The following is a 25,341-nucleotide window of genomic DNA, read 5'->3' as shown; positions in this document are numbered from 1 at the left end:
GGATCCTCCCCCTCTGCTCTGCTCTGGTCAGGCCCCACCTGGAGTGTTGTGTCCAGGTCTGGGCTCCCTGGGATCAAACAGACAGGGATCTCCTGGAGAGAGTCCAGAGGAGGGACACCAAGATGACAAAGGGCCTGGAGCATCTCCCCTGTGAGGAAAGGCTGAGTGAGCTGGGGCTGTTCTGCCTGGAGTAAAGCGCCTGAGAGGGGATCTGATCAATGGGGATCAATAGCTGAAGGGTGGGACACAGGGGGGAATGGCCATCCCACCTCATCCTATCACTCCATGCCCTCGGGAATAGTTCTCCCCCAGCTTTCAGGGACTGGAAGGGGCTGGAAGGTCCCCATGGAGCCATCTCCAGGCTGACCCAGCCCAACTCTCCCAGCCTGGCTTCAGAGCAGAGGGGCTCCAGCCCTCGGGTCATGTTTGTGGCTTCCGCTGGACACGTTCCAACAGGTCCATGTCCTTCTTGTGCTGAGGGCTCCAGAGCTGGACCCAGCACTGCAGGTGGGGTCTCCCCAGAGCAGAGCAGAGCAGAGGGGCAGAATCCCCTCTCTTCATCTTCTGGCCACAGTTTTTGGGCAGCCCAGGATGCGTCTGCAGATGCACGTTGGTGGCTCACGTCCAGCTTCTCATCCGTGAGTCCCCACAAGTCACAGAATCCCAGACCGGTCTGGGCTGGAAGGGACCCCAAGGGTCACAGAGTTCCATCCCCCTGCCACAGGCAGGGCCACCAACCTCCAGGCCTGGAGCTACACAAGGTTGCCCAGGGCCCCATCCAACCTGGCCCTGAACACCCCCAGGGACGGGGCACTCACCCCTTCTCTGGGCAGCCCCTTCCAGCCCCTCACCACTCTCATGGTCCTTTTCCTCAGGGCTGCTTTCCAGCCCATCATCTCCTGACCAGTATGGATAACAGGGGGGTTGTCCCCACCTGGGTGCAGGACCCTCAAAGGGGGCAGATTTTGGCCAGATAGAAGAAAGACCATTTTTGATGATGAGTGTGGTGGGACATGGGAGGACGTTGCCCAGAGAGGTGGCAGATGTCCCCTCCCTGGAAACACTCTAGGTCTGGTTGGATGAGGCTTTGGGCAACCTGATCTGGTTGAAGATGTCCTTGCTCGTGGCCAGGGAGTTGGACTAGATGATCTTTGAGGTCCTTTCCACCCCAAACCACGGCTGCTGTTGGAGTTCTCTCCCAGCATCTCCCATGCAGCCTCAGACCTGGTGGATCTGGGTGGAAAAGGAGTTTGTGGGGGTGTGTGAAGAGCCTCATGTACCCTTTGGGGTCCCTGGGGATGAAGGGCGTTCCTCTGAGGAACCTGTGACAGCGGGTAGATGCAAATCGAAGCCACCAGCACCCCGTGACTCCTGTTGTTCCACCTCATCCCGCACCGACGGCTCCGGCGCTTCCCTTCTGGAGTGGGCTGGGGGGGAACATCCGTGGCAGGGAGTGGGGTGGGTACTGCCACTCTGGGCAGGGTCCCAAAGGTGGAGAAGGTGCCTGGAGCCACACCATGCCCACAAAGGGTGGCCAGATCCAAAGGGCCTGGAGCAGTGCATCCCAGGGCTGCTTCCCAGCATCGCGCTCCCGCTCCCAGCACCGTGCCATCAGTGGGATGGTGTGGGCTTTATTTTAGGGGGAGGGGAGAGGGAACCAGGGCCAGGACACCCAAAAGTTGCTTCCCCTGTGTGGTGTAAATCTGCTGCCTGCAGCTCTCCAGCACAGCAGTCCTTGGGGCTGGGGACAGATCCCACCTCAGCATCCTGCTTTGCGCCAGGGTGGGGAGCCCAGATCCCGTTCCAGGGCGCAGGGTGGATCAAGGGGGCGGGTGGGGGTGGTGGGGTGTGTGTGGGGGGGACATGAGTCTTCTCTTGCCCACCCTGCCCTTGTCTGCCAGTCACCCTCCTGCTTCCTGCTGTTGCTCTAACGGGAGTAAAACCTGGGTGTTTAAGTCTCTTTTTTGGGGTGTTTGAGTCTCTCTTTGGGGGTGTTTGAGTCTCTTTTTTGGGGTGTTTGTTTCTTTTTGGGGTGTTTGAGTCTTTCTGAGGTGTTTTAGGCTCCTGCCCTGTTGTTGTTGTCATCCCTGGGGGGGCTGTGGTGGGGGGACACACACCGCAGCGATCCCTTGCTGACTTCAGGAACCACGACGCCCGCGAGCGCTTGGCGTCCGCTCTGTCTGTCCATCCCCCCCCAGCTTGCCCCCACCACCCCCCCCCCTTCCCCCTACATACAGAGACAGGGGGATTTCCACCCACGCCAGTGTCACCCACCCCACCCCCCCCAGCAGCGCACGCCAGCGTTTCGGGGAAAGGGCCCTGCCTGTTTGCTCTTGTCCTCCAGTAACCCCAGCCCAACCAGTCAGCAGGGAGCACTGGGCTGCATCACCAGTCTCCAGCAGACTCCAGGAAGATGAGGTCCTGGTCCCAGTATGAGACACCAGCAGCGTCCGCTGTGGGATCTGCCTGCTCCGGGCCCATGAGCCCTTGTCCTGGGTCACAAGGCAAATGGGTTCCTCTGGGAGATGGTTGGAGGGGGGGATGTTGGGGGTCACCAGGAAGCCCCCATCCCATGCTGGCTACAGCCCCTGCCTGTGTCCAAGCCCAGAGGCAGGGAGCTGTGGTGGGGTTTTGGGGCCCATCTTTTAGGATGTGCCCCACTTGGCTTCTGGGGCTGCCCACAACCTGTGTGGGACGGTACCCGCTTCCCAGACTGAGTCCTCTTCTCCTTCCACGCTGCCATCTCACATCATTGGGGGGGATGTGGGGGTTGTCCTCCCGTTGTGCCTTTGCCTGAGGCACAGGCCAGCCTTGTGTCCCCAGCAGCCACCAAAACCCTCTTGCTTGGGCTGTGTCCCCAAGGCATGCCGGTGCTCCACGGGGCCGAGCCCCCCCCTCAGCCCTGAGCTGCCAACCTGCCTTGTCTACACCACTGGTCCCACTATGAGGGATTTGCTCCTCATCTTGGGGGGGGTTTCCTCCCTCAGTGTGTGGGGTCAGGGGAGATGCCCTCACAGCAGGGGACTGGTCCCAGGTCTTCTACTCCGGAGGGACAGCAGCTTCTGCCTCATCACAGGGTTGAGGCAGCGTTGGGGGCTGAGCTGTTGGTTGCTATTTATTTATTTTCCCCTAAAATCTGCCACTTCCAGGTAGTTTTCTTCACACCCCGGAGCCAGAGCTCTGCTTCCCACCAGGAACCTCCTGGGTTTCACATCCTCCCCCTCTGCACGTCATCCGCTTTCTGTTCCAGCCGCATCTTCCCCTTCTGCTCCCGGCGAGGAGGGAACCAAGCCCTGAGCTGCCGTCCTGCCTTGGCTACATCTCTGGTCCCACTGCAAGGGATTTGCTCCTTGTCTTGGAGGGGGGTTTCCTCAGGCCCTCCTCCTCCTCAACAGCCCCATGGCAACCGTGGTTTTGGGGGTTCCCGTCCCCGTCTCAATCCCCAAGCGTGGGAGGCTCGTGCACGCGGGGCTCAGCGCATCCTTGGCCCGTGGGCTCGGACCCTCTTGGACCCTGGGTGACAGAGGGGTGACACTGCACACAGAGGCTGTGCTGAGCCCCACGGAGCCCACGGAACACCCAGATACCCCCCTCAACATGAGCCTGGACCCCCACAAGCCTGGACCATGATGGGGAAGGAAAGAGGAACCAGGACAGGCACTGCCAGGGACTTCCTGAGCAGGGCCGCGGTGTCACCAGTTACCAGGCAAAGCTGCTGCTGGGAGAACTGGTCTGGTTGAGGCCAAGATCCAGCTTTGTTCCCCCTCTCCATCCTGGGTAATGGCTCTTGGAGGCAGCCACAGGGTTCCCCCCCAGACCACCCTGGGGTACCCACATGTGTGTGTGTGTGACAGGGTCCAGCGCCAGCGGGAATGGGGCTGTTGGATGAACTGGTCTCATCACCCACCCTTCTTGTCCCTTGGACACCTCTTAGCCCCATGGTGGGGGAGGGGGTCACCCATAGAGTGAACAGGGGCGTCACAGAGCCCGGCCACCCCTGGGTACCTCTCTGGGGTGCTGGTGGCCCCAGGGAGGACACCCCTGCCCAGTGTCTCTGCTACAGCCGGTGCTGGTTCTGCCCACCCCTTGTTAACTGGGGGACACACACGCCACAGGGCCACTGCTGGCATCTGTGGGGCTGTCCAGGAGGCCTTTCCCAGCCTTGCCCTGAGCATGGCTATGTGAAGATGGACTCTGACCCCCTTCTCCCCCCAGGAGCCAGAAATGGGTGCCTCCCCTATGGCCCCGTTCTTCAGAGGTGCTGAGACCCTGGCTACATCAGCTGGGAGAACCTGGGAGTCTTGAGGTCACCCCACTCCTTCCCTCTGCCCTGGAGCTGGACCTAGACCCCTGGAGCCCTGCCCCACACCCATGCCCCACCACCCCATCGGTCACCCAGACATCAGGCCCCCTGCACGGCACAGAGAACGGACTCACAGGGAGGGTCTCCTGGTGGGATTGACCCCAACCCACTTTATTGTGACAAAGCAGCGGCAGAGCAGGAGCTGGGGGTGGGGGTGAGGGACAGTATGCTGGGGGGACCTGTGGGGCAGGGCACCTCCTCCCTTCCCCTTCAGGAGTCTTCAGGGGAGAGCCCACATCTGGGCTGGGAGGAGGCACCGTGGCTGGAGATGGCTGTGGGGCCAGGGGAGTCCCGGTGTTGTGGGGGTGAGGGATGTGCACTGGGACCAGTGCAGACCCCCCACCCCTGGGCTCTGCCACCACTTCCCTGGGCAGTGGGTGACTGGAGCAGCCCCCCTGGTACCACCCCAGTTGACCACAGTCAGGGGAAGCAGCCAAGTCCCTGCCAGCTCCAGAGCCACCCCCAGCACAGCCATGCGGGGTGTGCACGGGAGAAGGGGGTGCAGATGGGGGGGATGCAGGGACACAGGGGGGATCAGGGACACGGGGTATTGGGGTGAGCAGTTCCCAGCAGGCTGAGGTGAGGGTGCGCTGAGGGTGCAGGGGGTCTGGCTGGGGGAGAGCAGGGAGCCCTGGGCTCTGCCCCCTCACAAGACACCCCGCTGGGTGCGGATGCTGGCCATCTGCTTGGCCTTGATGAAGAGGATGATGCCCACGATGATGCCGATGATGCCCACGGCCAGGCCCAGGGCGCACACCAGGGTCTGGGTGCTCTCGGAGACGGGGGCGGGCACCTGGGGCTCTGCGGAGAGGGGGAAGATTGGGTGAGGAGGGGGTGCTGAGCCCCCCACCCCCTTCCTGCCTGCAATGGCAAGGGATGTTGGCTCAGCCACCCCCTCCTCACCCCAGTGCTTCGTGAGGGCGGTGGGCAGCCCCTCATGCTCCACGTGGCAGTCGTAGTAGTCGCCCCGCGTGGGGATGAAGGTCAGGTAGGAGAACTTGTGGAAGCTGTTGTCTGGCCATGGGTAGAACACAGACTCAAGGACACCGTCTGTCACCTTCTGTCCATTCTTCAGCCATGTGATGGAGATCACGGCCGGCCAGAACTTGTTCACGTAGCAGATCAGGATGTTGGGGTCCCCCAGCTCCACAGTGTCCAAAGGGAACACTGCCATCTCGGGTGGTGCTAGGGGGAGATGGAGAAGGGTTAGTACTGTCTGGGGTCAGCACTTTGCTGTGCCTGGGCCCGGGATGGGGCTGCCTGCCCCATAGACCTGGCCCTGTTGTGCTCCACTGCCCACCCAGGGACACCCCGCACCCCATCCTGGGCTGTGCCCGGGTCCCCATGTGCTCCTGGGGAGCGGGGTGTGGGAGTGATGGCCCTGGCAGGGTCCCCAGGGGTGGGGGCACGGGCACAGCCCAGGATGGGTGGTTACCGATGGCTCCCTGAGAGCGGTTGAACCATTCTGCCATGATGTCCAAATTCTGTTTGTCTACAGCCACGCTCTGCAGCGCTCCCTGTGCCTCAAAGGAAGCGAATTTCCCGAACTCTGACAGGCGCCAGACGGTCTCTTTCTTCTGCAGGTCCACGTGGAAAATCTCGTCCCCGTCGAAATCCATCATGAACTCGCCACCCTCCTGCTGCTGCTGTGGTCTCTCATCCCGATGGTAGAAGGTCATCTCCATGTGGCTGTTCCCCACTGTGACAGGACAGGTGTCAGGGTCCCTGCCCCTCCCATCTCCCCACGGGGCACCCCTGGGGATGCTCAGAGAGCAGGGCATAGGGAGAGCAGCCCACCCTGAGGCTCCCCCTTCCTGCAGGGGTCCCAAACAGGGGTCCCTGACACCCCTCCCCAGGAAAGGCAGGGGTCCAGCACCCACTCCCTGCCTCAGCCCCCATGGCACTGGGAGGTTTCCCTGCCGCATCACAAGGCCAATGACAGGCTGTGGGGTCCTCAGGGGCCTGGCCCAGGCCTGCAGTGGGGCGGGGGGCTGGTCCCAGGGCCCCCAGGACTTGGGCACTGTCCATCCTGTCCTGCCCCACACGATAACCCCACCTGGGCCAGGCCATCGGACACGGTCTCTGCACAGGGACCCCTGGGTGTGCAGGGATCCGTCCCTATGGCACAGGAGCACTCAGGGGCAGGAGGGCAGGGGGGTTCCTGGGCTCCAGGAGCACATGTCCTGCACCCCCTGTCCACTCCCCTCCTGAGGTGCACCCGGGATTCATGCACACAGTTAGAGCTCCCTGTGCCTGGGGCCCTGCTCCAGCCCTTACACATCCCCACACCCCCACCCCATGGGTCCAGGGCACCCCACGCCCCACCCCTGCCCCCAGACCCCCCACCCCACGTCCCGGTGCCCTCACACACCTTTCACAGCCCCCGAGCTCTGCAGGGCCAGCACAGCCAGCAGCACCAGCGGGACGCCCCGACCTCCGGCCATCGCCTCTGCTGGCACCGGGCAGAGAGAGCAGGACCAGGCACCGGGCTGTGGGGTGGGGAGCTGGGTGCTGGGGGCCCCCCAGGAGCTCAGCCAATCGGGGGTGGCCCCACTTGTGACTCGGCTGTTCCCAGGCAGCTCCACAGCCCCGAGCACCCCGCACAGCAGACAGAGGCATGAGTGCCTGGACAGGGGTGCACTGTTGAATTTGGGGTGTGCAGACCCCCAGAGCTGGCTCTGGGGTGGGGAGGGGAGCAGGTGGGGAGGGGGCGGGCTGGGGAGCCCCTCCCCCTCCCCCAGTGCTGGCAGCCTCCTCCCTGGGGTCCCTGCTCTGGTGTGGGACAAGTGTCTGAGGGAGCCCTGGGTGTCCCAGCTCTGCCTGGTGACGGGTGATGCTGCCCAGTCCCGCTCCTCACTGGTCCCTGCTGAGTCTCTCCCAGTGCCGCACTGGGCAGGACTGGGGGGAGCCCCCGGACTGGCAGAGTCCTCCTCTCTCGGGGTCCCTGCATCGTTCCTCTGCTGGGAGCAGCGATGGAGACTGGTCGCGTCCTGGGAGCTGGAGCTGTGCTGGTGGCACTGGTGGTGCTGGGAGCCCACCCAGCCTGTGGCAAGGAGACCCCAGGTGCGCTCAGACCCACGGCATGGGGAGGGTGTTGGTGGGGTTGGGACCCACACGTGTCCTGGGACGTACTGGGTGTCTGGGGGGTTGCTGAGAGGTCCCCTGAGCCCCTGGGACCACCCTGGGTGAGGGCAGCCACCACTGAATCCCTTGTCCCGTCCTCAGCAGGGCCGGGGGGCAGCGGGCTCCAGGTGAGACCCGGTTTTCAAACACTTTGGGGGAGATGCCTCCATCCCTCCCATCCCCCCACACCCCTGCTGAACCCCAGGAAGAGCCTCTTGGAACAGTTCTCCCCTGGCCCCCTCCTGCCCTCTCCCTTCCCTTGGGCTCTGGGATGCATTCACCCCTTCTCAGGTCCACCCCTGCCCCCACCCCCACCCCCCCCCCGCCTCCAGTTGATGGTCTCCACTCCCCCAACTCCCTGGCCTCTTCCCAGCCCCCAGGCTGAGCAGTCAGTCTGGATCACACTGACAGTCCTGTTGCAGCCATGGGTGATGGGGAGGCTGGGAGGAGAGTGGGGATGGGGAGGGGGCTCTGCAGTGTGTCCCTCCCACCCTTCCCTACGCTGCCTGCTGTGTGAGCCCCTGGGGAGGGGGAGCTGCCACCCCCTGACCAGCCTCCCTGCACCAGCAGGGTATTTCCAGGAATTGTTCAAGGGCGAGTGTGAGTACACCAACGGCACCGAGCGGGTGAGGCATGTGGTGAGGCACATCTACAACCGGGTGCAGTACGCACACTTCGACAGCGACGTGGGGCACTATGTGGGTGACAACCCTGTGGGCGAGATCCAAGCCAAGTACTGGAATGAGCAGCCTGGCTTTCTGGAGCAGAGGCGGGCGGAGTTGGACACATTCTGCCGAAACAACTACGAGACGTCCAGGCGTATCATCCTCGAGAGGAGAGGTGGGTGTGTGGCACAACCCTTCCCTGGGGACAGCCACAAGCCCCGGGCTCCCAGGAGGGAAGAGCACATCCAGTGCCAAACTGTGCCTGGGCCCCGGGCAGCCCTTCACCCTCACCCTGTGTGGGGACAGCGCTGGGCCAGGCATCCCCTGTTCTCCCCAGTCCTTGCTCACCCCTCTCTCCCTCTTCCTCCCCACCAGTTCAGCCCAAGCTGAGCGTCTTCCCCATGCAGTCAGGCTCCCTGCCTGAGACCGACAGGCTGGTTTGCCACGTGACGGGTTTCTACCCCTCGGAGATCGAGGTGAAATGGTTCAAGAATGGGAAGGAGGAGACGGAGCACGTGGTGTCCACGGAGGTGATACAGAACGGAGACTGGACCTACCAGGTGACGGTGATGCTGGAAACCACCCCGCAGCGTGGGGACACCTACATGTGCCAGGTGGAGCATGCCAGCCTGCAGCACCCCGTCACCCGCCTCTGGGGTAAGGTCCCGTCCAGCATCCTGGGGTGGGGTGGGGGCTTGGACCCCCTGGGTCATGTGGGGAGGGGGACACCCCCAATCCTGACTTCCTGCTCTTGTCCCCACAGAGCTGCAGTCGGACGCTGCCAGGAGCAAGATGCTCACAGGGGTGGGGGGGTTCGTGCTGGGGCTCATCTTCCTGGCAGTGGGGCTCATCTTCTACATGCGCAAGAAGGTGAGTGGTTGGGATGCTGGGGGGGGTCCTAAACCCCGGGTAGGGAGGGGTCCTTAGGGTTTGGGTGGGGGGCATCCCTGGGGTTTGGGTAGGGAGGGTTCCTGGGGTTTGGGTAGGGGGCATCCCTGGGGTTTGGGTAGGGAGGGTTCCTGGGGTTTGGGTAGGGGGCATCCCTGGGGTTTGGGTAGGGGGAGTTCCTGGGGTTTGGGTAGGGGGAGTCCCTGGGATTTGGGTAGGGGGCATCCCTGGGGTTTGGGATGGGAGGGTCCCTGGGGTTTGAATTGGGAGGAGTCCCTTGGATTTGGGTGGGGGGCCATCCCTGGGGTTTGGGTGGGGGAGGTCCATGGGGTTTGGGTGGGGCGGTCCCTGGAGTTTGGATGGGGGAGTCCCTGGGATTTGGGTGGGGCGGTCCCTGGGGTTTGGGTAGGGGGGAGTCCCTGGGATTTGGATGGGGGGGGGTCCCTGGGGTTTGAGTATGGGGGTCCCTAGGGTTTCGGTAGGTGGGAGTCCCTGGGATGTGGGTGGGGAGGAGTCCCTGGGATTTGGGTACGGGGGTCCCTGGGGTTTGGATGGGAGGGACCCTGGGATTTGGGTGGGGGGGGGTCCATGGGGTTTGGGTGGGGGAGTCCCTGGGATTTGGGTGGGGAGGAGTCCCTGGGATGTGGGTACGGGGGTCCCTGGGGTTTGGGTGGGTGGGGGGCATATACGAGACACACACACCCCCCTCCCACGCTGACCTCGTCCCTGTGTTTCAGGGCGCCCTGTTCTCCCAGCTGCAGGTAACATCCATGTCCCCCCTCACCCTCTTCCACCCTCCCTCTGTGGGGGGGTGGGCTCCGTGTGTCCATATGGAGCGTGTGTGTGTCATTCCCCCCCCCATGGATACACCATCCATCCCCCACCTCAGTGCTCATTCCCCCTCCTCATCTCCCCACAGGGCTCCTGAACCCCCTCCTGCACGTCGGCTCTGCCGCCCGTTGTCCTCTGCCACCCCGGCGGTGTCACCGCGTCCCCCAGCCCCGCGTCTCCGCACTGATCCTCGGCATCACCCCCCCATCCCACCCCATCCCATCCCACCCCACCCCATCCCACCCCAGCGCCGCTGTCTCCACTCCACAGCCCCGAGGTCCCCAGGGCCCTGTGACAACATCCCCCGGCTGCTCTGGCTTCACCTAATAAAGTGTCCTGGTCCCCCCGGCTCTGGGTTTTTGGGGACAGTTGGGGGGTGGGGGGGTGTCACTCCCTCCCCTGTGGCTGTCACAGGGCTCTGAGTCCTCACTGGGGACCACCCACCGGTGCTCGCTGGCCTGGGCTGGACTTTGGGGGGACAGTGTGGGGCAGGAACACCCCATCCCATCTGTGGGAGGGAGGCGGGTGCTGCACCCATCTGGGATGGATCCGGGTGGCAGCGAGGGGTCCTGGGTCCCCCCAGATGTCGGTGGCTCCGTGTCCCCCTTGCTGGTGACCCCAGGGTGGGCTGGGGGGGAGGTGGGGGGTGGGATGGGGCACCCCCTCCATCCCCACCGGTCATCACCACTCGGATCCCTCCTGCAGTGCCCACAGCCCCCCCACCCAAATCACCCCGTTCCCCACCGCACTGAAGCATCAGGACAGAGTTGGGGGGACCAGGGTGTCCCCAAACACCTTCACTCCTGCTCGGAAGTACCCCAGACCCCCCCCTCAGCAGTGGGGTGCCCCCCATGGGACACAGCAAGGGGGCTCCAGTGGGGCGGAGCGGGGCTGGGGGGGGTTGGGGCAGCTACAGGGTGAGCGGAGGGGATGGAGCCAGAGGGTGGGGTGCTGAGCCCCCCCAATCCTTCCTGCCTGCAAGGTCGGGGTCCTGGCTCAGCACCACCCCCCCTCCTCACCCCAGTGCTTCGGGGGGGTGGCAGTTGGGATCCCCCAGCTCTGCTCAGCCTTTGGGGAACCCCATCACCTTGGGTGGTGCTGGAGACACCAGTGAGGGGTGGGGGGAACTGGTGCCACACTGGGCTCAGCCCCACAGCACCCTGGGGGCTGGTTGTGCTGGGCTGCCCACCCTGGGACACCCCCCGCACCCCAATTTGGGGCTGTGCCTGGGTCACCCAGTGCCCCCGTGCTCCAGGAACCCCCCTTCCTACAGCCCATCCTGCCAGGGTGCCATGGGGGTTACCCTACAGCCCGGGAGGGACCCCCATGGGTCCCCACAGCCCCCCCACCCAGTAGGACCAGTAGGACACCCCATCCCCCATCCATCGCCTCTCCCAGCACTGGGTGGGCGTTGTTTTGGGGTGGGGGGGGAGGTGGGTGCTGGGACCCCCCCCAGGAGCTCAGCCAATCGGGGGTGGCCCCACTTCTGACTCGGCTGTTCCCAGGCAGCTCCACAGCCCCGAGCACCCCACACCAGCAGACAGTCGGATGGGTGCCCAGACTGGGGTGCACTGTTGAATTTGGGGTGTGCAGACCCCCAGAGCTGGCTCTGGGGTGGGGAGGGGGGCAGGTGGGGAGGGGGCAGGATGGGGAGCCCCCTCCCCCCCCCCACCAGTGCTGGCAGCCTCCTCCCTGGGGTCCCTGCTCTGGTGTGGGACAAGTGTCTGAGGGAGCCCTGGGTGTCCCAGCTCTGCCTGGTGACGGGTGATGCTGCCCAGCCCCGCTCCTCACTGGTCCCCGCTGAGACTCTCCCAGTACTGCACTGGGCAGGACTGGGGGGAGCCCATGGACTGCGGGGAGCCCCCAAACTGGCAGAGCCTGGCTCATTCCGGGGGAGGGGGGTTGGGTTGGGGGGGTCTCTGCATCGTTCCAGGCTCTGCTGGAGCAGCGATGGAGACTGGGATGGTGGCACTGGTTATACTGGGAGATCTCATGTGGGCCCAGGCTGGTGGGAGGGGCAGGGTCAGACCCTAAAGAGAGATTTTGGTGGGGCCAGAGGAGGGGGTAACTGGGGGTGAAGGGGAATGGGGGAGTTGGGGGGATAGGGGAGCATCCCATGGCATCCTCCCACAGCCCTTGGGCACCAAAGTGGGGCCCTGGGGGGGGGGGGTCATCAGGGAGGGGCTGGGGGGCCCCCCAACCTGATGATGGGTTAGGGGAGGGACAGGGGGGGACCCCTCAACCTGGTTCACAGGGTAGAGGAGTGGGGATCCCCAACCTGGTCTGGGGGGTAGGGGAAGGGCTATAGGGACCCCAACATGGTCATTGGGTAAGGGAGGAGTAGTGGGGACCCCAACATGGTCATGGGGTAGGGGAGGGGCAGGGGGGAGCCCCCAACCTGGCTGTGCTGTAGAGGAGGGGCAATAGGGACCCCCAAGGTGGTTGTGGGACCATGGGGTCACCCCAACCTGGTCACATTGGGTAGGGGAGGGGCAGTGGGGACCCCAACATGGTCATGGGGTAGGGGAGGGACAAGGTAGGTCCCCCAAGCTGGTAATTGGGCAGGGGAGGGACACAGGGGACCCCAACATGGTCATGAGGTAGGGGAGGGGCAGAGTAGTCCCCCAAGCTGGTAATTGGGCAGGGGAGGGACAGGGGGGACGCCAACCTGGTTGTGGGGGGCAGCAGCCCCCCCCCCAACCTTCCCAAGCACTGGAGAGGGTTACAAAGGTCACCCCCAACCCAGCATTGGAGTGGGTGACATCAGCCCCCCTCCCCAGGCAGGATGAGGATGGGTGGGGGGGTCCTGGGGACCCCTTTGCCATGGGGGGGGTGGACACACACACAGGACCTGAGCCAACGGTAGGGGCACCCCCAGAAAAGATGCTGCCAGGGGTAGGGGGGCAGGCAGAGAAGGAGGGTTTGGGGGTCCCCTTTATTTCAGGGTGCCCCCCCAAGCCCAAGCACCCCCCAACACCTACTGCTTTCTCCCCTTTGTGCCCCCTCCCCAAATTCCTACTCCAGCCCCCCATTCCCCCCCCCCCCAGGACCACTGAGTCACATCCCCACCCCCCTTTACTATCCCACTCCAGGAGGGATGGGGGACAAAGCTGTACCCCCAAACCCTCCAAACTAAGGGCTGTAACAAAGAAAGGGGGGGGTGTGGAGGGGAAAGGGGGGGGTGTGGAGGGGAAAGGGGGGGGTGTGGAGGGGAAAGGGGGGGGTGTGGAGGGGAAAGGGGGGGGTGTGGAGGGGAAAGGGGGGGGTGTGGAGGGGAAAGGGGGGGGTGTGGAGGGGAAAGGGGGGGGTGTGGAGGGGAAAGGGGGGGGTGGGGGGTACAAGGACCCCCCCCCAAAAGTTGAATTCACCTCGAATAATATTTTCTTTATTTACATGTTAAAGAATTGAAAGGTTTGAAACATACAGTAAAGATGAAAACACAGCTCTAAGGGGCTAAAAGGGGGGGGGGGCTGTGTGTGTGAAGGGGGGGGCAAGGAGGAAGAGGAGGAGGAAGAGCTTGGGGAGGAGGGGGGGGGGGTTGAAAGGAAAAGCCAAAAGAAAACAACCAAAAAAAAAAAAACCAAAACAAGTAGAAAAAAATTATACAGACAACGTAAAAAACAGCCCCCCTCCCCCCCATTTCCTCTCCCCCCCCCCCCCCCCAAATCTATCCCTCCCCCCCCCCCCTCCCAAAAAATAACCTTCCCTGTGTGGGAACATGCTGCCCTGATCGTCTGCTTTTTGGGGAGGGGGTTGGGGGGTGGGTTTTTTGGGGAGGGGGGGGTATGTACAAGGCGTGTTCTGGGCCCCCCACCCCCCACCACAAATAAATTAAAAACCCTCCAAAAATTTGGGGGGGGGGGGGGGGGAGAAGGGGGCAGCCCCCCACCCCTCCAATCCCACTCTAGGGGGGGTGAAGGGTGGGGAAAGGGCATCTGAGGAGCCCCCCTGCCCCCTCCAAACCCAAATTGGGGACTCTCAACCCCCCCCCCCAGGGGTGGTTTTTTTTTTCCCTTTCTTTTTTTAAAATGATTTTTAAAATTTTTTTCTTCTTTTTTTTTTTGCTTCTTTTTAATTTTTCTTTTTTTTTCCTTAAAAATCCCACATTTCCCCTCCCCCCTTTGGAAAAAAACAACATCCCATGAGTTGGGGGAAGGGAAAAAAAAAAACCAACCCCAAAACACAAAAGAAAAGGAAAAAAAAAACAACCCCAAAATTAAAAGAATAAAAACCAAATTCACCCAAAAATTAACAAACAGTAAAACCTGCTGGGGGGGAGGGGAGTGAGGGGGGTTTGGGGGGGATAAGGGGGGGGGGGGCAAACACACCCCCTACCCCATTGCCCTCCTTGGTGATGCCTTGTAAACACTGGGGTCCCCCCCCAATAATCCCAAAAGGGTGAGGTTGGGGGGGGTGTCTCCTGTTAGCTGCCCCCCCCTCCATCAGTCCAACCTCATCCTGGGGGGCTTTGCCACCTGGGTAAAGTGAAGGCAGCCCCCTCCCCCCCAAAAAACACCCCCCCCTCCCCTTTCCCAAACATCCCCCCCCCCACTCAGTCTGGTTCACCTGGGTCCGGTCCCGCAGAGCCTCTTCCGAACCTCCCGGCGTGTCCAGGGGGGGCAGCTTTTGGTGCTCCCCCCCCTCCTCTCCTCCCCAATTTCCAACCCCCCCCCCAACTCCTTCTCTAACCCGAATCCGAATCGCTGGTGTCCGAGGATGAGGAACTGGAACTGGAGCTGCTGGAATCCGAACTGGAGCTGGAGGCGCTGAGCCGGGACACCGCTACTTGCTGAGCCGACTCAGGCTTCTCGCTGGCTGTTGGGGGGAGAGAGGGGGGTTAAAATTGGGGGGGGGATGGTGAAAAGTGGGGGGGGGGGGGGTAAAGGGGGTGTGGGGGGAAGCAGGGGAAAGGGGTGAGGTGGGTGGGGTGGGAAGGGGGAGGGAGCAGAGGGTGGGAAGGGGGGAAAAGGGGTGGGGGGAATGCAGGGGGGCAGCAGTAGGGGCGAAGAAGAAAGGGGGGCAAGAAAAAAGGGGGGCCAGGAGGGGGGGCGCAAGAGAAAGGGGGGGGGCAGGAGGGGGGGCGCAAGAGAAAGGGGGGGGGCAGGAGGGGGGGCGCAAGAGAAAGGGGGGCAGGAGGGGGGGCGCAAGAGAAAGGGGGGGCAGGAGGGGGGGCGCAAGAGAAAGGGGGGGCAGGAGGGGGGGCGCAAGAGAAAGGGGGGGCAGGAGGGGGGGCGCAAGAGAAAGGGGGGGCAGGAGGGGGGGCGCAAGAGAAAGGGGGGCAGGAGGGGGGGCGCAAGAGAAAGGGGGGCAGGAGGGGGGAGCTTAAGGGAAAGGGGGGGCAGGAGGGAGGGCTTAAGAGAAAGGGGGGGCAGGAGGGGGGCCGCAAGAGAAAGGGGGGGCAGGAGGGGGGCCGCAAGAGAAAGGGGGGGCAGGAGGGGGGCCGCAAGAGAAAGGGGGGGCAGGAGGGGGGCCGCAAGAGAAAGGGGGGGCAGGAGGGGGGCCGCAAGAGAAAGGGGGGGCAGGAGGGGGGCCGCAAGAGAAAGGGGGGGCAGGAGGGGGGCCGCAAGAGAAAGGGGGGGCAGGAGGGGGGCCGCAAGAGAAAGGGGGGGGCAGGAGGGGGGCCGCAAGAGAAAGGGGGGGCAGGAGGGGGGCCGCAAGAGAAAGGGGGGGCAGGAGGGGGGTGGCTAAGAAAAAGGGGAGCAGGAGGGGGGTGGCTAAGAAAAAGGGGGGGGCAGGAGAGGAAGGGGGAAGTATGGGGGGGATAAAGAGGGGGGGGAGTGAGGGCTTGGGGGGGTGTGAGGGGGGAAGGGGGGTCACCCACCTTTCTTTGGGGGCTTCTTGGTGGAGTTGAGCTGCCCGCTGACGTCCTGCAGCCGCTTCTCCAGCTCCCGTTTCTTCTCCAGCGCCAACTCCTCTTTCGTCTTCCCCACCGGCTTCTTCATGGCTGCAAGGAGGAGGTGGTTGAAAAAAGGGGGGAGAGGTTCATTTGAGGGGCTCAACAACCCCCCCAAATCCACCCTCACCCACCCCCCAGCATGCTGTGGCCTCACTTACTCTCACTGTAGGGCTTGCGGGGTTTCTTCCGCAGGCAGGAGAGGACGTAACGCTCCAGCTCCCGCAGCGTGGAGGGTTTGAGGGTCTCGAAATCGATCTCGATCTCTTCGGGGTTGGAATCTCTTAGGGAAGGTTCTCTGGATTGGATGATGTGAACAACGCGGCCCAGTTTCTCCCCAGGGAGTTTGTTGATGTCTAAACTCAGCTGACGTTTCTCATCGTAGGTCATGGGTTTGCTTTCTTCTTCCTCTTCCGAATCGTAAAGCGCCGGAGGCGGCGGCAACGCGGCTTTCGCTGCCTTCTTAGAGTTCCTACCCCAAAACAAACCCCGCTCAGCATTGAGGTACCATCCTCCCCCTCCACTAAAACCCCCTCTATGGGGCTGGCAACACTCACAACCCTCCCAAAACACCCTGGGTGTTGTGTACTGACTTGGAACTGCTGCCTCCAGCGCCGGTCCCGGCGCTGGCACCGCCGGCTTTCTTGGCTTTCCGGAGCTGTGCCTGCCGCAGCCGGGTTTCCTCGTCGCCTCCTCGAGTTTTGTGTTTCTCTGATTTCTTCTTTTTCTTCTTTTCCCTCTTTTTTTTGGGTTTGGAAACGGGGCCCTGCGAGAGGGCAGCCAGCTGCTCGTGCACGGCCCGCAGCTGTGGGGGGAGACAGGGGGGTGAGGGTGGGTGGGCGTGGGGAGAAGAAGGCCCAAGGAGGTTGGACGGACCCTTCTCCGACCCCTCACCTGCTCCTGAAGCTCAGCCAGGCGGTTGGCGCGTTCTTCCTCCGAGTCGGAGCTCTCCTCGCTCTCCGATGAGCTTTCACTGCTGCTTTCATCTTCATCGTCATCTTCATCATCCTCATCGTCCTCATCCTCATCGCTGGAGGATTCCTCAGAGGAGGATTTGGAAAGGGCCCCCGTAAGCGGGGCGGAGACGGAGGGAGGGCTGGCGTCCTGCGGTTCATCCGGCATCTTGGCGTAGCTGAACTCGAAAACGTCCTGAGAAAGGGAGTGAGGTCAGCACAGGGACCACCCTGAGGGACACCCTGGGGTCCTCCCCCACCCCCAACACCCCACCCACCTGCAGCTTTCGGGCCATGGCCACCACGTCGTGGTCGGGAGGGTTGTACTTGTAGCAGTTGGAGAACATTAACCGGACGTCGGCGGCGAATTCTTGGGCGTCGTGGTAATCCCGGTTCTCCATCTTCCGCTGAGAGGAGGAGAGGAGCTGGGTCATCCCACCCCGTGTGTGACATGGGAATATCCTCCCCCCCCTAAAATCCCCAAATAAAGGCTCCCTTCACCCACCTTGATAGTGCTGAGGTCCATGGGGTGCTTGATGATCTCGTGGTAGTCGTGCAGCCCCAGCGCCGAGGCGTCGACGGGCTTGTAGAAGGGCCAAGCGTAGGCAGCGTGCTTCTTGGAGAGCAGCTCCTTCAGGATGCCGTTGCAGTACTTGAGCTGCTCCGATAATTTACCCTTCTTGGATGTCTGGTGCTGCTGGGAATCTGGTAAATCCTTTTTGGGGGGTTTGATGGGGCGACCGCTCTCCCTTCGCGCGGGGATCTTGGCCGCTTTGGCCTCCAGCAGCGTGGCCGAGGGTGAGGACTCCCCGCTGGTGGCGATGATGGCCGTGGTGGTGGGGGTGGTGGTGTCTGCTTTCCGTTTCACGCCCTTCTTCTGCCAAAAAATAGGGGTGAGACCCACAGGTGAGGCTGTTGAAGTGGAAAAGGGGGGTGGGGGTGAAGAACAAGGCCCCATTGGAGTCATCTCTCCCTCCTACCTTGGCCACGGGCTGGGTGGGAGCGGGCGCAGCCAGGACGGTGGGGGTGGTGGAGTGCAGCGTCTTGAGGAGCGGCGCGGAGATCACGGATGGGTGGGGAATGTTGACTATGGTGGTGGGGATATCGGGGCTGGGGGTGTAGACCGTGGTGTGGGACACCGAGGAGACAGCCGGCACTTGCTGAGCAGCCGTGAGTCCAGCCAGGAGCGCTGGGTAGAGACAAAGAAAGACCCCACTCTCCCAGTTAGCACCATCTCCGCTGCACTGGGGAGGGGGGGGGAAGCGGGATGGTGAGTGACAGGGCTTGGGGAACCCCCAACGCAGCCCCCCAGCTCTCCTGGGGTCCCACCAACCATCCCATCCTTCACAGTGTGACTGTACCTGCTGCCCGAGACGCTCCCTTCTTATGGCTGTTCTTAGCCACCGGCACCACGATCTCCTGCTCTTCCGGTGGCATCTGGGCCACCTTCTGCAGGAAAATCTTCTCCAAGGTTTGGGCCATCAGGACAATGTCATCTGTGGGCTGCAGGGACAACCAGAGGAGGGTCACAACCTGGGGACGGTGCCACAAGACCCCGCAGAGCAGCGTGGAGTAGTTCTCACCTTGTTGTAGATGTAGCAGTTGGTGAACATGGTGTTGAAGTCCTGCATGCACTCTGCAGCCCCCCAGTAGTAGTTGTTCTCCAAGCGTCGCTTGATCGTCCCCATGTCCATGGGCTGCTTGATGATCTTGTGGTAATCCTGTCACCCAGAGACATGGAACAGGCTGTCAACAGCGGCACAATCGGCATCCCTCCTGTGTCACCCAACCCTCCCCAGTCCCACAGGGTGGGCGCCAAGCATCCCGCTCACACACACCAGCTCTCACTCGTCACCCAAGCGCAGGCAGGGGGGTGTGTGGGGTTCAAAAAGCCTCCTCCAAATCTCATCCCCACCCAAGAGTGCCACAGTGATGGGGTCCCTAAGTGCCTGGGGTGCAGCTGGCTCTGCCAAGAGGGGTGGGTGAGGTTGGGGGCCTACGCTACGGAGACAACCAGACCCCAGTATCCCATGCTGAGAGGGGTGGGATGAGGGGGGGATGGAGGGGGGGGGAGCTGGGGGAAGCTACCACTAAATTTAAGAGCTAAATTTAAAGAGCAAAACCTACATGGTGTGGAAATTACCTCCGGGCTTTAACTCCTTGGGCGCCACAGATGCACAGGGGGGCTGGCGTTTAAAATTGGGGTCACAGGATGGTCTTCTACAAATTCATGGATGGGAATCTGCAAAACGCATTCAGGGCACAAGAGATTAGGAGGGGGGGAAGCGTCCGGGTTACCTCTAAAGAGCTGCTGCGTCACCTCATCCATACCTTTTGGAGGGGACATTGGGATTTGGGGAAGGGGGTGTGGTGACAGCTGCTCTGAGGACGTTCCCCCCAGGACCAGCCCGGATGTCTATGAGGGGCTGGGCAGGGTGAGGGGTGTGGGGGGGTGAAGCTGCTGTGGGTTAAAGCCCCCGGGAGAGGGCAAGGACAGCACAGCCCAGGCACCTGTATCTCTATGGCAGAGCCACTCAGGAGGGGGATAGCACCAGCCCTGGCACTCTCAGGCTGGGGAAGGGGGGACACACACACCCCACTTTTGGGGTGAGGCAGCATAGAATTGATGGCTTATTATCTGCCTAACACCCCCTGCCTGCACGGGGAAGAGGGGGCCGAGGAGGGGAGACACACACACACACTACACACAGACAGACTGACAGACACACTCACATGCCCCAGGGTGTCGTTAAAACTTCTCCCACACCCCACCACGGGGCTCGTTTACCACAGGGGGTGAGGGGTGGGGTGGGGGCTCGTTTACCGGTAGGCCCAGCTTGACAGCGTCGACGGGTTGGCGAAAGGGCCAAGCAAACTGATGCTTCCAGAGAGCCTTCATCACCACTTTGTGCAGATACTGCAGCTGGTTGGTGACCCGACCAGGCTTCTTAGGGTTGGAAACCTCTGGTGGAGGTGGGTTCACCTGGGGGGATTGCAGGGCGGGCACAGACGCCATGGTGGGACTCTCGAAGCCCTCGTAGAGGAGCGAGGGTTTGCGGATCCGCTTGCCGGGGGTCGATTCCGTCGCCAGGCCCATGAGCCCGGCATTGCCCTCCCCCAGAATCCTGGAAAGGGGAGTAGAGACAGGGTTAGCGTGGAGGGGGAGGAAGGGGAGCAGCAGCTCCGGGCTGGGCCTCACCACAGCCTGGGCTAAAATAAACCTCGTCAACCCTAATGAATTGGGGTGAGGAGACCCCTGGAAGGAGCCGAGCGCTCCCAAAGCCGGAGCATCACCACGCTCAGCTACAGCGTGGTGGAAGGAGCTGAGAAGGTTCCTGGGGAGGTGGGGGAGCCCCTTGTCACCCGTCTCCCTTGGGGTGAGGGGAGGGATTTATCCAAAACCTCTTTTAATTGCTCCCTGGGGGACAACCCGGTTCCTCACCGGTGCCGGGAGGGCGCAGCCGAGAGCTTGGCGTGGGTCCAGGCTCGGCCTGGAACAAAGAGCCTGGACACGCACCCGGGGCCGCGCACGGAGGTGACAGTGACACCCGCCGGTGTCACCCGTTCCCCGAGGCCACCGAGTTCCGGTGGGATTTGAGGACGTGGTGTAAGCCCGGGGGTACCGTTAGGTCAAGAGATGATGGGTGGGCTCAACACCCATCGTGGTCTCATCGTACAGGGGGACAAGCTGGGGCGGGGGGAGGTCCTGGGAGACCCACAGTGCTGGGGTGAGGGCGCAGACTTCAGTATGTCAAGACTCCGGTGTCATTTTAAGGCCAAACCCGGTGTTTTAGGGCAACGAGCATCAGACAAGCAGCGGTACGAGACGCGGAAATATCACGGTGGCACCGGGGACCCCCCCGGGGACACGGACACGAAGGCTCCCGGAGGGGTTTCCACAGCGCACAGCAGCAGCTAAACCAGCTCCCTGCTCCTTCTCCAAGCAGCTCCCAACCCCTCGCACACCCAAAGCTGGGGGTGGTCGCCGGACACACACACACACACCCACCCCCCTTACCTCACCCTGAGCTGACCCACGGGTGACTGGCCACCCACGGGCCCTCCCCTCCACCACCCAGCGCCCGCCGGGGCCTCGCCCCGGGTGTCAGCGCCTGGCACGGCGGGACCTTCCCCCCCACCCCTCCCCAGCCCGGGGGCTGCCAAGGACACGGCTCGGATGCCAAGGACGGCGCTTGGGAGACGCGGACGCGGTGGCTGCCGGTGCCAGGGTCGCGCTGCGTGGGGAGCGGGTGTGTGGGTGGGGTGGAGGGTAAAACACCCCCCTCCCCCCCACACCTAAATCCCCCTCCAAACCCCCGCCGGCGTGGGCGGGAAACCGCCGCGGCCCATCCGCCTTCACCTCACCGGAGAGAGGGGTCAGCGACCGGCCCCGCAATGCCGGCCAAGCCCTCCCCCCCACCTTCCCCGCCCCCTACCACCGGTACGAGCCACGCGTGACACCCCCACCCACCCCCCCCACGCCGCCGGTACCTACTTGCTCTGGGGATTCACATTCTGCAACATGCCGGCGGCTGCGTGCGCGGCCCGCGGTCCCGGCCGCCCTCCTCCTCCTCCTCCTTCTTCACCTTCTCCTCCTCCTCCCGCCGCCGCCGTCTCTTCCGACGACCCCCCCACTTTGCCCGGCGAAGGGTTCCGGTGGTACCGGCCCGGCGGGGGCCTCCCCCCAGTCAGCGCATCACCGAGCAACGGGGAGGGGGGACGAGCCAGGCACCCCCTCCCCTCCCCCGGGCAGGGCGCGGCCGGGCTGGGCGGGCCTCAGGCGGCGGCGGTGGTTGCTGTGGCGGTTCTAGTTCCTCCGGCCGGGCTCGGCGGCGAACGACGGCGGTGCGGGACCATCCACCGGCCTTCACATGGACGGGCGCGGAGAAAATGGCGGCGGGGGTACGGCGGGGGGGGGGAAGGAGGTTGACTGGGGGTGGGTGTTGGGTGGGTGGGGGTGGGGGGGGGGTGCCCCTCTTCAAAGCCCCCCTGCGAGTCCCAAATCCTGCGCGATCCGGTCAATACAGGCCTCGCCGCTGCGCCTGGAGCCGGTTAAGTCCGCGGAGGCCGGGGATCAGACGGGCCTCGGTGGTCCGGGAGGCGGATGACAGCGGATTGTACCGGGGAAATCACCGGCCGGGCTCCATCTTGGCTCCCTGAGGGGGAGGGAGGGCGGGAGCGGGGCGAAGAGGGGGGGGGGGGAAGGGAAGGGAGAAGGAGGGAGGAGGGGGGGGAAGAGAGAGGAGGGCCCCCCTCGCCGCTGGCCGCAGGCAGGGGTCGCTACGGAGGCCTGGGAGGGTCCGGCGAGCCCTCCGGGAGCGCGGAGGCGGGGGCTGGGCCGCCCGGCGGAGGATGGATCCGGTTTGGGGGCCGCCCCCAGCGCGCACCGGGCCCGACCCGCTCCGTCCTTCGTCCCAGCGAAATGGCGCCTCTCGGCCTGCCCCCGGCCGCCCTTATATAGACACCAGCCGGCCCCTCATTGGGCGGCGGCGGCGCTGACATCACCCACCCGCCCCTCCCCGCCCCGCCGCGGGCTCATTGGGCGGAGGCAAGCCAGGTTCGCTCCTCCTATTGGCCGCGCCGCACGCCAGTCACCCGAACCTTTCCCCCTCCCCTCCCGCCCTTCCGCCCGGCGCCTCACCCGACGGAGAGAGGGACGTCGGCGCCCATTGGCCGGCGCTGCCATTCGTTGCGACGCGATTGGCCGGCGCGTCACGTGAGGGGCGGGGCTAGGCGGGCGGAACCGGCCGTTGGCGGTTGTTGTCGCGCTCCCCGCGGCGGGGACGGGGCCGGGGTGGGGGGAAGGAAGGAAGACTGGGGCCGGCAGGCGCCATCTTGTGCAGCGGCGGCGACCGCGGTCGGACAATGAGCCCGGCGCTCCCGGGGGACCCCGCCGCCTCCCCACAGTCCCCAGCGGTGCCGGGCACCGGGGGGAACCCCCCCAGCCCGCCCTCACCCCCCTCGCGGGCTTCCCACGGGCCTCCAGAAGGCCGGTTAAACACCGCAGCCCCCCCCCCCCCCGCGCCTCGCCTTACCCCGCTCCGTCCCGGCCACGCACCCGGCTAACCCCGCGTCCGCCGCTCCCCACGGGGCGCTCCAAACCCCCTTCGCGACGCGGGGGGTGTGCTGACCCCCACGGACACAGCGCGGCTGCCAACGCCAGGCCCCGCACAGGCGCGTCCAGCGGGTCTGTGTCCCCCGCTCCCCCAACCCCCCCCAGCCACACAGCGGGGCGAGGAGGGGGTGGAAGCCGGGACCCCCCACGCCGAGGTGTGTGTGGGGAAAAACCTCACCCCCACAGCGCCCGGTCACCCCACGGGAAGCCCCAAACCCCTTCCCCCCCCACCCTTATGGGGGGGGGGTGTTGTTTGCGGGGGGGGTTTAGCGGTGGTCCCGGCTTCCCTTCTATCCACGGGCTCGCAAGACACGGGTGGGCCCCTAAACCTCCCCCCCCCCTCCTCCGTTCCCCCGCGGCCTAACGCCGTGACACAGCACTTGGGGCCCTGCCCGCCGCCGCCCCCGCGCGAACACCCAAACATGGCGCTTCTCGCCCCGAACCGCCGCCCCCCCGGCCGCCGCGCACAAAGCCGCCCCGCCCCGCCGCCCCACCTGCCCGTCACCGCCGTCCTCGCCGCCCATTGGCTGCTTCAACCCACGAGGGGCGGGGCAGCGCTTGACTGACAGCTCCCCCCCGCCGCCACGTGACCTCCCACTCCCGCCTCATGGAGGGTGGGGGGGGGAAGAAGGGCGAGGTCACCCCCCCCTCTTTTCCCCCCCCCCCCCCGCCCCATTCACTCACCTGAGCCGCCCCGGAGCTGGGCCGAGACCCCCATCCCCGGTCTCGCTTCATCCGTGCCGCCCCCCCCCGCTTCCCGCCCCAAAACCCCCCGGTTTGGGGGCAAAAAAGCTTAAAAAACCCCATCCCAGGGCAGAAAAGGGAGCCACGCGCTACGTCACCCGCGCCCCGATTGGCTCCCCGCCGTCACGTGGAGCCCCCGCGGCTCCCACGGCCCCATTCATGCCCCCCCCCGTCCCCATCCCCATCCCCCTCCCTTCCCATGCCCAGCGGGGCCCGCGTTGCTCCGCGGGGTCCTAGTGCCGGCCCCTCACTTCCCTGGGGTGGGGGTGTTGATGGAGGCGGGGGGTGGGGGTGGGGGGGTGTTGTTGGGGGAAGGGGAGGGGGGTGTGTGTGTGTGTGGGGGGCGCATGCGCGCTGCGGGCGTGCTGCAGCGGGTGTGCACCCCCGCGGGGGTGCGGGGTAGGGCTGTGGGTGTACCCCCGCGGTGGGGGGGGGGGGGTCAGGTATGGAGGCAGCCAGGGGAAGGGCCGGGCTTGCGGAAGTGCCGCAACGTCGCGGCGGGGGCAGCGGTTGCAGCGGGGGCGGCGAGCGGGAACGGGGCTGCTGTGGGTGCGGGGAGTGCGGGGATAGGGGCGCACAGGGTGCGGGGTGTGGAGGGGTAGGGGTGCCCTGGATTCGGGGCGTGCAGGGATGGGGGTGCTCTGGGTGCGGGGTGTGGAGGGGTAGGGGTGCCCTGGATTCGGGGCGTGCAGGGATGGGGGTGCTCTGGGTGAGGGGAGTGCAGGGATAGGGGTGCCCTGGGTGCGGGGAATGCGGGAACGGGGCTGCTGTAGGTGCGGGGAGTGCGGGGATAGGGGCGCACAGGGTGCGGGGAGTGCAGGGATGAGGGTGCCCTGGGTGCGGGGAGTGCAGGGATAGGGGCGCACAGGGTGCGGGGAGTGCAGGGATGGGGGCTGCTGTGGGTGCGGGGAGTGCAGGGATAGGGGTGCCCTGGATTCGGGGCGTGCAGGGATGGGGGTGCTCTGGGTGAGGGGAGTGCAGGGATAGGGGTGCCCTGGGTGCGGGGAATGCGGGAACGGGGCTGCTGTGGGTGCGGGGAGTGCGGGGATAGGGGCGCACAGGGTGCGGGGTGTGCAGGGACGGGGGTGCCCTGGGTGCGGGGAGTGCGGCGACAGGGGCGCCCTGGGTGCGGGGACTGCAGGGATGGGGGTGCTCTGGGTGCGGGGAGTGCAGGGATGGGGGCTGCTGTGGGTGCGGGGAGTGCAGGGATAGGGGTGCCCTGGATTCGGGGCGTGCAGGGATTGGGGTGCTCTGGGTGCGGGGTGTGGAGGGGTAGGGGTGCCCTGGATTCGGGGCGTGCAGGGATGGGGGTGCTCTGGGTGCGGGGAGTGCACAGGGTGCGGGGAGTGCAGGAACGGGGGCTGCTGTGGGTGCGGGGAGTGCAGGGATAGGGGCGCACAGGGTGCGGGGAGTGCAGGAACGGGGCTGCTGTGGGTGCGGGGATAGGGGCGCACAGGGTGCGGGGAGTGCAGGGGTGGGGGTGCTCTGGGTGCGGGGAGTGCGGGGATAGGGACGCACAGGGTGCGGGGTGTGGAGGGGTAGGGGTGCCCTGGATTCGGGGCGCGCAGGGATGGGGGTGCTCTGGGTGCGGGGAGTTTGCAAGGATAGTGGTGCCCTGGGTGTGGGGCATGTAAGGATAGGGGTGCGCAGCGTGCGAGGTGTGCAGGGATAGGGGTGCACAGGGTGCAGGGCGTGCAGAGATAGGGGTGCCCTGGATGCAGGGCATACAGGGACAGGGGTGCATGATGTGGCACAGGGTGTGGGAC

At 64.8% G+C, this 25,341-nt stretch overlaps 4 protein-coding genes and 1 pseudogene across 8 annotated transcripts in view; 2 read left to right on the top strand and 3 right to left on the bottom strand.

Annotated features, from left to right (window-relative positions):
* Positions 1–25,341, bottom strand: part of LOC311202908 (butyrophilin subfamily 1 member A1-like) — a 197,971-nt pseudogene that overhangs the window by 117,436 nt on the left and 55,194 nt on the right. The gene's annotated exons all lie outside the window — the stretch shown is intronic.
* LOC311202795 (mamu class II histocompatibility antigen, DR alpha chain-like) lies at positions 4,441–6,840 on the bottom strand. The gene is made up of 4 exons (XM_084277447.1): positions 6,735–6,840; positions 5,799–6,062; positions 5,267–5,548; positions 4,441–5,164 (listed from the first exon to the last, which is right to left on the bottom strand). Exons 1-4 carry the CDS (start codon positions 6,805–6,807, stop codon positions 5,010–5,012), a joined length of 774 nt encoding a protein of 257 aa, XP_084133573.1. The 5' UTR covers positions 6,808–6,840; the 3' UTR covers positions 4,441–5,009.
* On the top strand, positions 7,313–10,213 carry LOC311202792 (class II histocompatibility antigen, B-L beta chain-like; the record flags this gene model as incomplete). Of its 2 annotated transcripts, none has more annotated exons than XM_084277444.1 (6): positions 7,313–7,426; positions 8,057–8,326; positions 8,527–8,808; positions 8,915–9,021; positions 9,777–9,800; positions 9,959–10,213. In XM_084277444.1, 6 exons carry the CDS (start codon positions 7,336–7,338, stop codon positions 9,965–9,967), a joined length of 783 nt encoding a protein of 260 aa, XP_084133570.1. In that variant the 3' UTR covers positions 9,968–10,213. The 2 variants fall into 2 exon arrangements, with proteins under 2 accessions (XP_084133570.1, XP_084133569.1); XM_084277443.1 differs by having other exon boundaries at positions 7,336–7,426; positions 8,054–8,326.
* BRD2 (bromodomain containing 2) lies at positions 13,240–22,124 on the bottom strand. Of its 3 annotated transcripts, none has more exons than XM_084277404.1 (12): positions 21,212–22,124; positions 19,541–19,841; positions 18,300–18,437; positions 18,078–18,219; positions 17,697–17,905; positions 17,222–17,593; positions 16,995–17,123; positions 16,658–16,912; positions 16,357–16,568; positions 15,925–16,235; positions 15,692–15,814; positions 13,240–14,685 (listed from the first exon to the last, which is right to left on the bottom strand). In XM_084277404.1, exons 1-12 carry the CDS (start codon positions 21,238–21,240, stop codon positions 14,555–14,557), a joined length of 2,352 nt encoding a protein of 783 aa, XP_084133530.1. In that variant the 5' UTR covers positions 21,241–22,124; the 3' UTR covers positions 13,240–14,554. The 3 variants fall into 3 exon arrangements, with proteins under 3 accessions (XP_084133530.1, XP_084133531.1, XP_084133532.1); XM_084277405.1 differs by having other exon boundaries at positions 16,357–16,529; XM_084277406.1 differs by lacking the exons at positions 19,541–19,841; positions 21,212–22,124 and adding an exon at positions 18,860–18,930.
* LOC311202822 (class II histocompatibility antigen, M alpha chain) overlaps positions 23,923–25,341 on the top strand; it is a gene marked incomplete at its 5' end in the record, with an annotated part of 6,191 nt that continues 4,772 nt past the window's right edge. Inside the window, 1 exon segment of the mRNA XM_084277472.1 lies at positions 23,923–23,974. Coding sequence (XP_084133598.1) covers positions 23,923–23,974 — 52 coding nt within the window.

This window comes from Gallinula chloropus, assembly GCF_964237585.1.
Source record: "Gallinula chloropus genome assembly, chromosome: 32".
NCBI lineage: Eukaryota > Metazoa > Chordata > Aves > Gruiformes > Rallidae > Gallinula > Gallinula chloropus.
The sequence above is the reverse complement of the archived record's forward strand: the minus strand, read 5'-3'. Positions and strand labels throughout refer to the sequence as shown.

Excerpts from the sequence above, each read along its gene's own strand:
- LOC311202795 (XM_084277447.1), bottom strand. The coding sequence starts at position 6,807 with ATGGCCGGAGGTCGGGGCGTCCCGCTGGTGCTGCTGGCTGTGCTGGCC. Across the intron at positions 5,549-5,798 it reads CCGCTCTCAGGGAGCCATCG|CACCACCCGAGATGGCAGTG; the intron begins GTAACCACCCAT and ends ATCTCCCCCTAG. Across the intron at positions 5,165-5,266 it reads CGCCCTCACGAAGCACTGGG|AGCCCCAGGTGCCCGCCCCC; the intron begins GTGAGGAGGGGG and ends CCCTCTCCGCAG.
- BRD2 (XM_084277404.1), bottom strand. The coding sequence starts at position 21,240 with ATGTTGCAGAATGTGAATCCCCAGAGCAA. Across the intron at positions 16,913-16,994 it reads CCATGGCCCGAAAGCTGCAG|GACGTTTTCGAGTTCAGCTA; the intron begins GTGGGTGGGGTG and ends TCCCTTTCTCAG. Across the intron at positions 16,236-16,356 it reads GCTGGAGGCAGCAGTTCCAA|GAACTCTAAGAAGGCAGCGA; the intron begins GTCAGTACACAA and ends GTTTTGGGGTAG.